Genomic DNA, 13623 nt, shown 5'->3' on the forward strand with positions numbered 1-13623 from the left:
AAACATATGTGATTTAAAAAGCAGAAAGAACAACCATGTTAATGGTTCCCCAGTAGTTCCAAAACTTGTGGACTATCATTATTATAAAGTATTTCAGTCTAAATTTATGTGAATGTTTCATAAAACCACAAAATTCACTATCTTATATGGTTAGCAAATCCAAAATAACAAAAGGCAACTTATTAGAATTGGTTCAAAACATTTATTTGAGTGCTATAGTTTTTTATTTAAAAAGAAACTGACCACAGAATAAAACTTCAAGTGGATTTATGAAAATAGCATTATATTTTATAATGATGGGGACAGGGAGTCTTATTATTATCTAAAATATAATGTAGGAAGGGTATATCAAATATTGAGAATATCACATTAACTCATAAAGCCTTATTAAGGGCCAAGATAGATCTTCAGTAGATATATTTTTTATTTTGTTATCTTTTGAACATGTAGCATGGATGCACAATTTAAAAACATAGACTCAACTTGTACCTGAAGATAAAATTGCAATCACAAGTCTTCAATAATGAATAGTTTTATGCTCATAGAATGTTCTTGACTTTTCTGACATTAATTTCTACTAGCATAATTATAAGATCAATTTTAAAAATCTATCGGTTTTCTTAATTTTGGTTTAGAGCTTGTTTGGAAAAATTCAGGAAACCATTTATGAGTTGCTGCTTTCCCTCTACAACTCTGCTTTTCCTGCCCCCTCACTCCGCATTCTCTGACTCCGAGACTATTTGCGGAGGACACCTGTTTTAAATGGATCCACAGGAAATATCTATGTTTTATTTTCATAATCTGACCCCTCATCTGGTTGGCTGAAATGTGACCATGATTTAAAAAAAAAATGCTGCCCACGGACTGATGCAACTTCAGTGTGACAACATTTACTGGAAGGCAGAGGGAATCCAGTTTGTATTTACTTTCCTTCCACTACGCCCTGGTATTGTAGGAAAAAAAAACAAAGGGCAAAACCAGTCTAACACTCAAAAGATTAGTATTAAATTACACACACAGCTTTTACATCCAAACTCAGAATGATTTGTTTTGGGGCCAAATGCACTCTAGAAGCAGAAACAGATATCTGGCACTCCTTTCTTAATAACCGTTTATTTATAAACCTCTTGTCCAAAGTTCATAGTCCGTCTTGTTATATTGCACACTGACATCATAAGCCTCCTGTGGAACACTGCGAGGTGGTGCACCCACTGGAATGGAATTTATAAGGTAATTTCATAGTGATTATCAGTCCCCTTAACACTAAAAATCCAGTTGGGTCCAAAATGAAGCGAAGTCACTCGAAAGCTGGCGGTGCGCCGTTTGCACCCCGCGTTCACGTCTCCACCAGCCCTCCTGCGCCGCGCAGCCTACTGCTCGGCCGCCAGGGTCCCGCAGCTCCGCCGGAGGAGGCGTCTGCGGCCCCGGGGCCCCTCCGCCGGCGCGGGCTCCCCAACCTCGGCGCGCCCTGCGCCCGCCCTCAGGGTCTCCCGGGGCCCCGCGAACGCAGGAGAATGACGGAGGTGACGGAACGGCTGACGCCACGCCGCCCGCACGGCCGCGGCCGCCCGAGGTGCCCGCACACGCCGCCCCGCCCGCGCAGGCCGCCCGCGCGCTCGCGGTCCCGCCGCCCGCCCGGCTTCCCCCGCGGCCCCCCCGCGCGCTCCGCGCCAACCGCGTTCCTCCCCGCCGACGAGCCGCCTCAGGCCCGGCGCGAACATGGCGCTCGTCCCCTGCCAGGTGCTGCGGGTGGCGATCCTGCTGTCCTACTGCTCCATCCTGTGCAACTACAAGGCCATCGAAATGCCCTCGCATCAGACCTACGGCGGGAGCTGGAAGTTCCTGACGTTCATTGATCTGGTAAGGCGGCCCCCTCCCTTCCCCCGTCTGCCTGCCCGCGAGCCTGTGTGCGTGCGGGGAGAGCACCCGCGCGCCGCCCGCTCCCACTCCGCGCTCGCCTCTCCCCCGGCGGTCGCGTCCAGAGGCCTGGCTGCCTCGCATCCAGCGTTGCCTGGTCGCTGGGGCACCGGCGGAGGTAGGGCGCAGCCAGCGGAGGTGGGCTATTTCGAGGGGAACACAGCCCTGCTTCTAAGAGGTGACACGGAAAGATTCTCAACTAAGCAAATGGATTGGACGACCTTGATCATGAACGGCCTCAGACCCCTTCGCCCCCAAGGTGCCTTTCAGAGCACCCACCGTGGGATCAAGTTGCAGCAACAGAAGGAAAACGGGTTTCTTGAATTACTTGGAGCTTCCTCTGAAAGGACCAAAATTTCCTCATAAAGAAGAGAAAGCGCCTAATAAAGTTGTCTTCTTTGCATCTGTTCTTTGCCCACTGTCAGTAATTTACTTCCAACCTTTCCTCCCAGAAACATTAAGGGAGAGAGATTTTCAAACTGCGTTACAAGTGTGATTTTACACTCTTCTTCCCATGTGAAAATTTGCAGTAGTTTGCATAAGCAGCTTCTTTATTGGCACAACATAATAGCTTTGGCAGTTGCAACTGTTTTTCGGTTCGTTTTATATTTGTGTGTGTATCCACTCTAGCACTGAAGGGCCAGAGAAATAAGAACACCCGATAAGCATAAGGCCCCGAAGTGCCATGGGGTGGAAACCAGGAACTTCAGGGTGAAGGGTGACTAATTTAGACTGGTTCAAACACACACTAAAAGATGGCTAAGACTGGGCAGAGGGTTAGAACAAAAGCACGGAGATTAGAGAAAGACTAGAGAAAAATGTGGAACCAATTCCTGGGACACCAGAAGTGTGTGTCCAGGATTCTACACAAGGTTGGCTACATAAGCAACATTATAATAGCTAATTGTTGACCCTCTGTTTTGACCAAGAAAACTGGACACCAATTTTAAGATATTTCTAAAGGTTTAGGATTCTTCAAAGAAATGCAGCCAGAGTCTTTTTGTTTAGAAATACCACCTTATATTTGTATCATGTTAGATACTTTCAGGGGAACTTAAGTATTTTTTCATAGCAGTTTCCAAACTGTGCCCTTACTGCAGGGCACCAAGATTTCCCAGGGCATAGAGGATGTCAAGGGTTTCAGTTTTCAGATCCTCATCTTCCATCTCTATCTTGAAACTGATCTGCCTCCACACATGGGTGCTGCCTTCCAGGTCTCCTTTCTTTCTCCCCTCGTCCAAGGAACCAGCCCATGACAAAGCTCTGTGCCATGTTTATCTGTTCCTTTTAGCATTCAGAAGAAGATAGATGATTGTCACCAAGACTATCTTCATATTTGACTGTAACATGAAGTCAGACTTGTTTTGACAGAAAGACTTATTGGGTTGATTGGCTGTCAATGAGGATTGGCCTTGCCAATTATGTTATAAAGCAGACATTTTCCATAGATGGAATGGGTGAAATCTGTAGCCCCGAGGTTCTGATAAATATGTATCAGAACGTTCGAAATCATGTCCCTTTTTCAAATGTTGAAATTTATGTTAAATGTGTTTAGGTGTTATTTTTAAAATATGTGCATAGGTTTTTCAGAATATTGTTAGGGGCTGTGTGAACAAAATTCCTCTTGGATTACTACCTTATCCCATTTCTCTGTCAGGTCTTACTCAGAGCTGGTGCAATTTTGTGTTCCTCAGGAGCAGTGTTGAGCTAAAATACTGAAAGAGACCTAGGAACTATGAACAGTTCTCAGAATCACCTTTGCATTAGATAGTTTTAGGGGAGCAAGGAGGGGTCAGCAGGTGAGAGGGGTAGAAATCGAGGTTATTGGCTAACTGAGGAGAGTTGACTACTCACATTGGCTTTGCTTACTGCGCATTAAAAAACAAGGCTCATGAGAAACAGTAAACAACCTTGATATCACATGAAACTGTAGTAGAGCCAAGTTGACTGTACTTAAACTTTCACACGGTTTGTATTTTAGCATGTGATGACTAATCTTGCCTGTTTTAAAGAATAATCACCACAAATATACTTTTGCCTAAGAGAATTCAGGCCATAAATTCAAATTGAAAACATTTACTTTGTTTCATGTTTAGATTCAGCTGGTATAGGGCCTACAGCCAATCATTCAAACTTTTTACTCTCTGTGGCTTCTGATGGAAATATAATAATTATCTTTAATCAAGAGTTTTTGTAAGAAAGTATGTCTGGACCATGTTCATAAAAACACTCATGCTATGTGTCATTGACTTTTATTAGAGATTTAGAGTCTTTAGAGCTTAAGCTTTGTATAGCTGTCAACCAACCAACCTGTTAGTCCTCATAATGGCATGAAAAGATTAAGCTACTGTAATTTATCCATTTGACTTTTCATTTTTTTTGCATTAAAAAAACAATGAACTTAATTACTTAGTACCTTGGACAATTTTAATGGTTTTAAACTCAGAGAAATTTTGAAAGAGGATTGACCTTTTTCTAGCCAACTTGGACTGCAGAGAGTCAGGACATTTATCCTGGTGGCCACAGTCTGATTCCATATTCATGGCATCATTTTACCAGAATGTAAGTCAGGGACTCTTAGGCTAATGCACCCAGGAGTGGATGGTTCTGTGTCAGAGGCCATTCCACCTATATCCATATCTTTCTTTGAGTATGAGAGCCATTCCAAGAGAATCATATCTCATGGCTAAAAACTGAAATCCAAGTTACTGCTCTCAATCATCTTACACTGTTATCCCCAAGAGCTTCTTGTTCTAGCATTCAAAACTGTGGAGACCTAAAGTGCTTCAAGAAAATTCAAGATAATGAATGGAAATGGAGCACTGTCTTGGTGTGGGAGGCAGAATAATGGGCCCCCAAAATGTCTGCATCCTAATTGCTGGAACCTGTGAATATGTTAGGTTACATGGCAAAGGGAAATTAAGGTTGCTAATCAGCAGACCTTAAAATAGGGAGATTATTTCAGATTATTCCTGTGGGTCCAATGTAATCCAATCACAAGGGTTCTTAAAAGTGGTGGTAGGCAGAAGTGCAGAGTCAGTTGGAGGAAGAAGTGACTGGAAGAAAGAGAAAGGCAACATTTCTGGCTTTGAAGATGGAGGAAGGGGCCAAGAGCCAAGGAATATAGGAAGGTCAAGGAAATCTCCAGAGACTTGAGAAGGAATGTAGCTCTGCAGACATGTTGATTTTAGTGAGACTCATTTGGGACTTCTGACCTCCAGAATTATAAAATAATAAATCCGTATGGTTTGAGCCACCACATTTATCATAATTTGTTACAGCAGCAATAGAAAACTAGTATGTTTGGCTTTAAATCCTCTGAGAAAAAAACAAAGAGTTAAATGTACTTATGTGATGATTCAGATCGTTTTTTATGTATGTTAGATAATTGGTTAATTTTAGCTTTCACCAAAATACAGTTTTTTGCCTACTGCATCCATGAAACTATGTGGAGGAAACATACATGTAACAATGGCAATATGAGAATCTATTAAAGAGTGAACACCATTGGAAAAAAATAGGTCTTTTCTTTACTGTGAAGAATTTTAGAAATTATCGGTATGCAGCATCCCATGCCAAAGGAATACTTGTAATTGGAAATAAGATGGAAAGAAAGAAAATTTAAACTAACTTAAATGTGCAAATAGTTGATGTTCAAATGTTCCCTTAACCAAAATACAGTTGATAAACTTTCTTTAAATAATGCAGATTCATTCACTTATTCCCTAATTAAAGCATAATTCCCAAAGTTATGCAGTAATTGCCCCCAAAGATAATAAACATGAAAAATCAAGAACAAAGCCAACATAAAATAATTAGAAGAGAAGAGCAACTGTATGTTGAGGCCTCAAAGTAGTGCTAGAGTATTATAGGTATTTAGTAAACATTTGAATAAATGGAAACTTTTCTTCCCAAGTTTTCAATGAGTGTTCTTTTCTTGTTCTATTTCCCCTAAAAGATTCAAAATAATAGGGATATTTGAAATGTATCAACCAGGCTTTTATTCAGGTGTATATGGTAGAATGTCTAACACATGAGTTAGAATCAACTTCTTTGAAAAACGTGAACTGGAGATTTGTTATAAAAAATTAAATTAATACTGTTACTGGATTTAAGACATTTTGATTTTGAAAGCTTGAAATAGAAATATGACTAACCCATTTGCTCTGGTTTCTGGTACTCATCATTTTGAGGTTTATCATCTCTTTGGGCTCTAATATTCATTTTCTCTCCTGTATTGACTTTCCATTCATGCCTGGGTGGGAACATTGTTCAGGTCCTGCCTCCTGAAAGTGTGGTCGGAGGACCAGCAGGAGTGACCTTATCTGGGAGCCTGTTGGAAATGTGGAACTTCTGGCTCCAACTAAGATCTTCTCTATCAGAATCTACATTTTATTAAGACCCCTAAGTGATTCCTCTGCACATTCCAGATCAATAAATGCTGCTCTAGGTCACACTGTTCTTGTTTCAGAATACTTTGTAGGACCACAGGTTCAGTATAGTAATTCTGCCTACTACATATAAAACATATTTAAACATATTTAAGGTGACATATTTTACTGTGACATAATTAAAAAACATGTAAAAAATTACAGCTTTAAAATAAGAGAAAGAGAAATTAGGCACTAGGAATAGGTTATTTATTGAAATTGAAAAAAAAATTTGGTTAATCTTCAAGGCAACCAAGGCGAAAATTCCTGTTGTTGGAATAAAGGAATCATAACTATTTATGAAGAAAAGTGCTGTTCTTTCCAGCCACTGACTTTTCAAGGTTATTTATCATATAGATCATCATATAAAGGACATCAGATAACATAGCAGATAATGCCTTTGATTTTTTTAGCAGAATATATAAAAATACTCTTAGAGTTGATGTTTCTTAAATCAATGATTTTATAAAAGCCAAAGGCATGATCATATTTCTCCTGGATGAAGGCATTTTTGTAGAGGTTTAAGGTAATATAACCTAGGTAGTTATTTTTGTTATCTAAGTCTGTGTTGCAAAAGAATTTAAGAAAACCACAGAGGGAGTAGGATAAATAAGGGCTCAGATGTTGAAAAGCTTGGCATGTTCAAAGAGCAGGAAATGGTCAAGTATACCTGGGGGATGCATTTTTTTTTAGACATGCTAAGAATTTTTGACATTAAAAAAATATTAGAGCATAAGTATAGTAATGCATTTAACTTTGTCTTATATTTGCTTATATACTTACTTAGAAGAAAATATTCTTTAGTTTATGGCTTAATTTGAAATAGGAAAGAAAATATCTTGAGAAGATATTCCGTATATCATTATGTAACTATGGTACTTAGCTTTGCCAGTTAAAACCACAGAGTGCCATGTGAAGGCCAGTAGTTCATTGAGTACTCAGTGAACAGAATTAGGTGGGGTTTTTTTTTCTTTTGGATATTATACAAAGAAGGTGAAACTGCAGATTTTTTTTTCAGTAGAATCAGACTTCACTCTAAAATGTGCACATAAACTTTAAGGCTTAAACAATGCTGTTTCCTAACCTGAGGGAAGAATTGTGAGTATAATACTTTGCATAGAATCCTCTTCACCCTCTTTGAAAGTGTTTCTTTTGGATATAACAGAAAATAGAGGCCTGGCTTTGTCAGAGTCGGGGAAATAGTTGATGATATAATCACCCATTCTCTTTCTTAGTTCCAAATGTTATTGGAATTACAGAAAGTCATCTGACCACTGGTTGAGGTCACTTCTTTTCCCATCTCCACCATCCCCCATGTCTGGTATAACATTTAGCAAAATTGGTAGCTGCCCTTGAGGGTTTTCATTTGTTTCTCTGTGTTCTCCTTGAATGTCATATGGTCTGTGGAAGTGTGAACAATAGTACAATTTTCCATATTGAATCAAATGTTCCTGTGATCCAAGAATGCTTGGAAAAATCTTAACTGCTTTGGATTCTGTAACAACATAGCTTTCTTTCGTGTCTAGCAGCCTGTGACTGGAAGTTTAAGGGCCCTTTCCTTATCTGGGTGGCCCTGCCAGAGTACAGTGAGCACTTAGCTGTCTTTGAACCTGAGAGACCCCTTGATCATATCCACTGTGGAGCGGAGGAAGATGTGGAATATAGCTTTGATAGGCTTGATCAAGATAATGCTAATCAAGAATAACCCAAGAAATTGCTTGAGTTTTCAAAGTGGCAAGATATAGCCGTTTTGAAGCTTGAGAAAACGGGATGTGTTCATTACAGGGCTTTAGAAGCATGGAATTCTAAAAAGTCAGACAGTCGTCTAGCCCCTTCATATGGAACTTATATTTAGACCTGTCAGACTGGTCTATAATTTAAAAATTCAATTTCAAAGGCAATGCATAGAATTATAGAAAATTTATACAACACAGGAAGCCATAGGGAAGAAAAATATATACCATCTTAATTATCCCCAATTCTCTGTGCCTCTTAGCATTTTAGTGCTTCAAGATTGTATTTACTCCAGAACTTCATACTCACACGGAAAAATACACAGAGACAGCAAGATTGCAAATATATGTATGTATATGTATATATATGTGTATTCACATATATAATCAGATTTCAGAAAAATATTCTTCACAAAATTATTTTTAAATTACAGAGAAAAATATTTATCACTCATATATCAATGTTAGTATTTTGGTATTTACCTTTGGACCATGTATCTACTTTTCTTTAAAACAAAAGTCCAATATATACATAGGGTGTGCATAAATTTATTTTTTAATTAAAGTACACCAAAATTCACTATTTGATGTACAGTTCTATGAGTTCTGACAGATGCATTGAATCACCTTAATCATAGATGCATAGCCACCACTGTAATCACCTAAGGATGAATATTCCTTCTTGCTGCCTCTGTATAGTCACACTGTCAAATCTTAACAACCACAGATTTGTTCTCTATCCCTGTAGTTTTGCCTTTTCTGAGAAATATATAGGACATACAACATGTAGCCTCTGGCTGAGTCTGGCTCTTTTCATTTAGCATAATGCACTTCAGGTTCTTCCATGCTGTGTGTGTGTTTAAAGTTTGTTCATTGTATTGCTTAGTAGTATTCCATTGTATTGATAGACCACAGTTTGTTGATCCATTCACACACTGAAGGACATTTGAGTGTTTTCTCATTTGGAATGGTTATTGACAAAGGATGGTATGAACATTTACATGTGAGTTTTTGTATGACCTTGAGTTTTCACTTTTACTATGTATGTGCCTAAGAGTGGAAAAGCTTGGCAAGTGTATGTTTAACTTGATAAGAAACTACCAGACTATTTTCCAGAGTGGAAGTGCCATGTTTCATTGCCATTAGCCATGTGTGAGAATTCCAGTCGCTCTGTGTCCTTTCAGTGTGTGGCATTGTCAAGTTTTTTTCTCTTGTTGCTATTCTAATAGGTATGTAGTGGTATGTTACTCTGGTTTTAATTTGCATTTCCCTCATATATACTGATGGTTAAGCATCTCTTCCAGTGCATTTTTATCATACATATGTCTTCTTTGGGAAGTGTCTCTTCAAATACTTTGCCCATTAAAAAAAAGAAGATTGTTTTCTTATTGAAAGCTTTGAGACTTTTTATATATGCCAAATAAAAGTTCTCTGTCGAGCATGTGATTTACATTTTCTCCCTGTCCATTAAGTACCTTTACTTTATATTAGTAGTATCTATGCAGAGCACAAGTTAACATTTCAATGACATCCAATTAATTTTTTTCTTTTATGAAACATGTTTTTGGTGTTTAAGAACTTTTTATGTAACCCAAGGGCACAAATAGTTTCTCCTCTCTTTCTAGTTTTGATAGTCTTAGGTTTTACATTGAGGCCTGCTACTCACTATGAGTTAGTCTCTTGGACATGGTGTGAGGAAAGTACCAAGTTGAATCTTTTTTTTTTTTTTTTTTACATATGGTTGTGCAATTGTTGCCACATCATTTCTTGGAAAGACTATCTTTTGCCATTGAATTCCTTTTGCAGCCCTGCCAGAAATCAATTTACAGAAATTGTTGGTCTATTTCTAGACTCTTCTGTTCCACTTATGTATCTGTGTTCACACTATATTGATTATTGTAGCTTTATCATAAGTCATATAATTAGATATTGTAACGTCTTCCAACTTTGTTCTTTCTCAAAATTTGTTCAGCCTATTCTAATTGCTTTACTTGTATTTAAATTTTAGAATGCTCTTGTCAATAGCTACAAATAATCCTACTGGGATTTTTACATGGGATTTCATTCAATATATACAACAGTTAGGGGAAAACTGACATTTTAACCATATTTATTCTTCCAATCCATGAACATGATGTAACTCTCCATTTATTTAGATATTTGATTTCCTTCACCAGTGCTTTGTAGTTTTCACAATGTGGTTTCTGCACATATTCTGTTAGTTTTACATCTAAGTGTTTTATTTTTATTCATACTATTATAAATGGTACTTTTAAAATTACCCTTTAATTAAATATTTTATATGTAACTGATGTTTTTAAATATCAATTGTAAGAAATAATACAGAAAGATTTGTGTGGGCTTTAGTTTTCTCCAGTAGTTTCTTGCACAACTGTAGTGTGATATCACAACCAGGATGTTGACAGTGACACAGTCAAGATACAGAATATTTCCGTCACCACAGTGATCCTTCACATGTCTCTTTTATGGCCATACCTACCTTCTCCCTACACCCCATCCTTAACCCCTAGCAACTTCTGACAATAAGTATCATTTTAAGAATTTTATATAAATGGAATCATATACATGTGGCTTTTTTGGAATTGGTTTTTTTTTCCACTCAGAATAATTCCCTGGGAACTCACACAACTTGTGACATGTGTCAACAGTTTGTTGTTTTTTATTAGCAGCATTTCATGGTATGACGTCACCACAGCTTGTTTAACCATTCAACCATTAAAGGACACCTGGATTGGGTCCAGTTTTGAGCTATTATGAATAAAACGTCTCTGAACATTCATGCACAGATTTCTGTGTAAACATAAGTTTTCATTTCTCTGGCATAAATATACAAGAGGGCAGGTGCTAGGTTGTATGGTGGTTGGGATTTAGTATTTAAAGAAACTACCCAAGACAACAGAGTGGCTGCACTATTTTATGCTAACATAACCCCAGCAATTATGTGAGTGATACAGTTTCTCTTCATTCTTGTCAGTTATTTGATGTTGTCAGTATTTTTTATTTTAGCTATTTTGATTGGTTGTAGTAATATCTCAGTGTAGTTAAAATTTGTATCTCTCAAATGGCTAATAATGTTGAACATATTTTCTTGTGCTCACTTGCCATGTGTATATCCTCTTCAGTGAAACAGATAACCTTGTTTTGTTAATATTTACCTTCTGATTATTTATTATTAGTACATAGAGATACATTTGGTTTTTACAAATTAACCTTATATCTTGTGATTTTGCCAAATTCATTTATTCATTCTAAGAGATTTTCTCTAGATTTTTCTTTTTTTTTTATGGAGACAGTCATATCATCTGCTAATAGAGACAGTTTTCTTTCTTTCCAGTCTTCATGGCTATGATTTCTTTTTCATGTTTTATTGCATTGGTTATGATTTCTAGTATAATATTGAATAGAAGTGGTAACAGTGGATATCTTTTGTTATTATTTTTTAGGTAGAAAACAGTTTTAGCAATTAAGTATGTCAGCCATAGGTTTTGTTTTGTACATACCCTTTATCAGTTTAAATACATTTCCTTCTCTTCCTAGTTTGCTAAGAGGCTTTAAAAAATATCATAAATGGATATTGAATTTTGTCATATGCTTTAACTATATTTATTGACATGTTCATATGGCTCTTCTTTCATGTTCTTATGGTGAATTACATTAGTTGATTTTTTAGTATTGAACCAGTCTTGCATTCTTGGAGTGAATGCACTTGGTTGTGCATTTTGTCCTTTTATACATTGCTGTGTTTGATTTGTTAATATTTGTTGATTTTTGTTTCTCTGTTCATGAAGAATATTTGTTTTGCACTTTTTTCTTCTTTGTCTGATTTTGATATGATTATAATGCTAGCCTTATTCTTTCTCAATGTACTGGAAGAGACTGAGTAGAATTGGTGTTAGTTCTTCCTGAAATTTTTGATAGAATTTACTAGGAAAAACCACTGGGCCTGGATTTTTCTTTGTTGGAAAGTTACAAGCACAAATTCTGTTTGGTTGATCTTAAGACAGGACTATTCAGCTCATCTATTTCTTTCTCATTGAGTTTTGGTAGTTTATTTCTTTCAAGGAATTGCTCTGTGTCATATGAGTTCAGCATTCTATTCTTACCTTTCTCTTATTGTCTGTAGAATCTGTACTGATAATCACATTTCATTCCTGATATTGGTAGTTTGTGTCTTAGCTCTGCTTTTCTTTTTCAGTCTAGTTAATGATTTCTCAATTTTAATAATTTTTTCAAAGTTTAGATTTTGGTTTCATTGGATTTTTTTACTATTGTTTTTCTGTTTTCAATTTCATTGACTTCTGCTTTTAACCTTTGTTATTTTGTTCTATTTGTTTTGGATTTAATTGTGTTTCTTAATTGTGTTTACCTAGTTTCTTAATATGTAAACTTGGGTTGTTCACTTATTAGTCTGGGCCCTTCTTCCCTTTATAAGCATTTAATGCTAAGTACTGCTTTAGTTGCATCTCACAAGTTTTAATACATTTTACTTTCATTGTCATTTACTTCAAAGTATCCTTTAAACTTCCTTTGAGTCTCTCATTTTTTTTAAAAATGTATTACAACTTCATTTTTTTGGAGTAGTTTTATATTCACAGTACAATTGAGGGAAAGGTACAGAAATTTCCCATGTAACTCCGTCCCCGACAAGGATCTTTCTATTTTACAGTGGATTATTTAGACATGTGTTGTTTAATTTACACATTTCTTATTTATTTCCAATATCTTTCTGTTATTTATTTCTAGTTTAATTCCATTATAGTCAGAGATCATTCTCTGCATTGTTTCAGTTCTTTTACATTTGTTAATTTTGTTTTTTGCAGCCCACAATACATGCTTTAATGTTGGGTATTCCATGTGCACTTGAAGAAAATAGGTATTCTTCTACTGTGGGATTGACTACTCCTTAAATGTCAATTACATAAAGTTGGTGAATAGTGTTGGTCAGGTCTTCTATATCCTTGATGATTTTTTTGTCAACCTTCTCATTAACTGAGATAGGAGCATTGAAATTTCTCTACGAGTAATTACAGGTTTGTCTATTTCTCATTTCAATTTTATCAATTTTTTGCTTCATGTTTTTTATTACACATGTTAAGTGCAAATATATGTTACTGAGTGGTGGATTGTGGAATTCTTTGGTTCTTGTCTTCTCAAAGGAAAAAATTTAGTTGAGAGACTTGATAGAGAGTTAAAGCTACAAAGGGATTTTTATTTAGAAAAGCAAAAGGAAAGTATACTCCGGAGACAGAAGAGCAGGCTAACCGCCCATTGAATTCTGCATTGTGTTTTTTTATGGGGACTTATTTGGTTTCCTCTCTCCCATTTTGCCATTATCACACCACCCTTTGGATCTGCTTTGGTTCCTCCCCTCCAACTTTGCACATGTTTATATCCACCATCTTCCTAAGAGTGCCTAAGTGAAACCCAAGGTGGGGGGCACTAAAACCACAATGTAACGGGTATTATAATGGCCTCAGGGTTACTACTGGACAAGGCTTTCCTTAATTGCACATGCTCCAAGA

General features: G+C 37.0%; 1 protein-coding gene across 10 annotated transcripts in view; it reads left to right on the top strand.

The window, feature by feature from the left end:
* Nucleotides 1-1167: 1167 nt before the first annotated feature.
* Nucleotides 1168-13623, top strand: part of AIG1 (androgen induced 1) — a 237581-nt gene continuing 225125 nt past the window's right edge. For 2 of the 10 annotated variants that reach the window (XM_037022076.2, XM_073219687.1), the window contains exon 1: nucleotides 1594-1860. In XM_037022076.2, coding sequence (XP_036877971.1) covers nucleotides 1720-1860 — 141 coding nt within the window. In that variant the 5' untranslated portion in view covers nucleotides 1594-1719. The other 8 variants (XM_073219686.1, XM_037022084.2, XM_037022082.2 and 5 more) reach the window with 8 other exon arrangements.

Source organism: Manis javanica, chromosome 13, assembly GCF_040802235.1.
Source record: "Manis javanica isolate MJ-LG chromosome 13, MJ_LKY, whole genome shotgun sequence".
In the NCBI taxonomy this organism is placed as follows: Eukaryota; Metazoa; Chordata; class Mammalia; order Pholidota; family Manidae; genus Manis; species Manis javanica.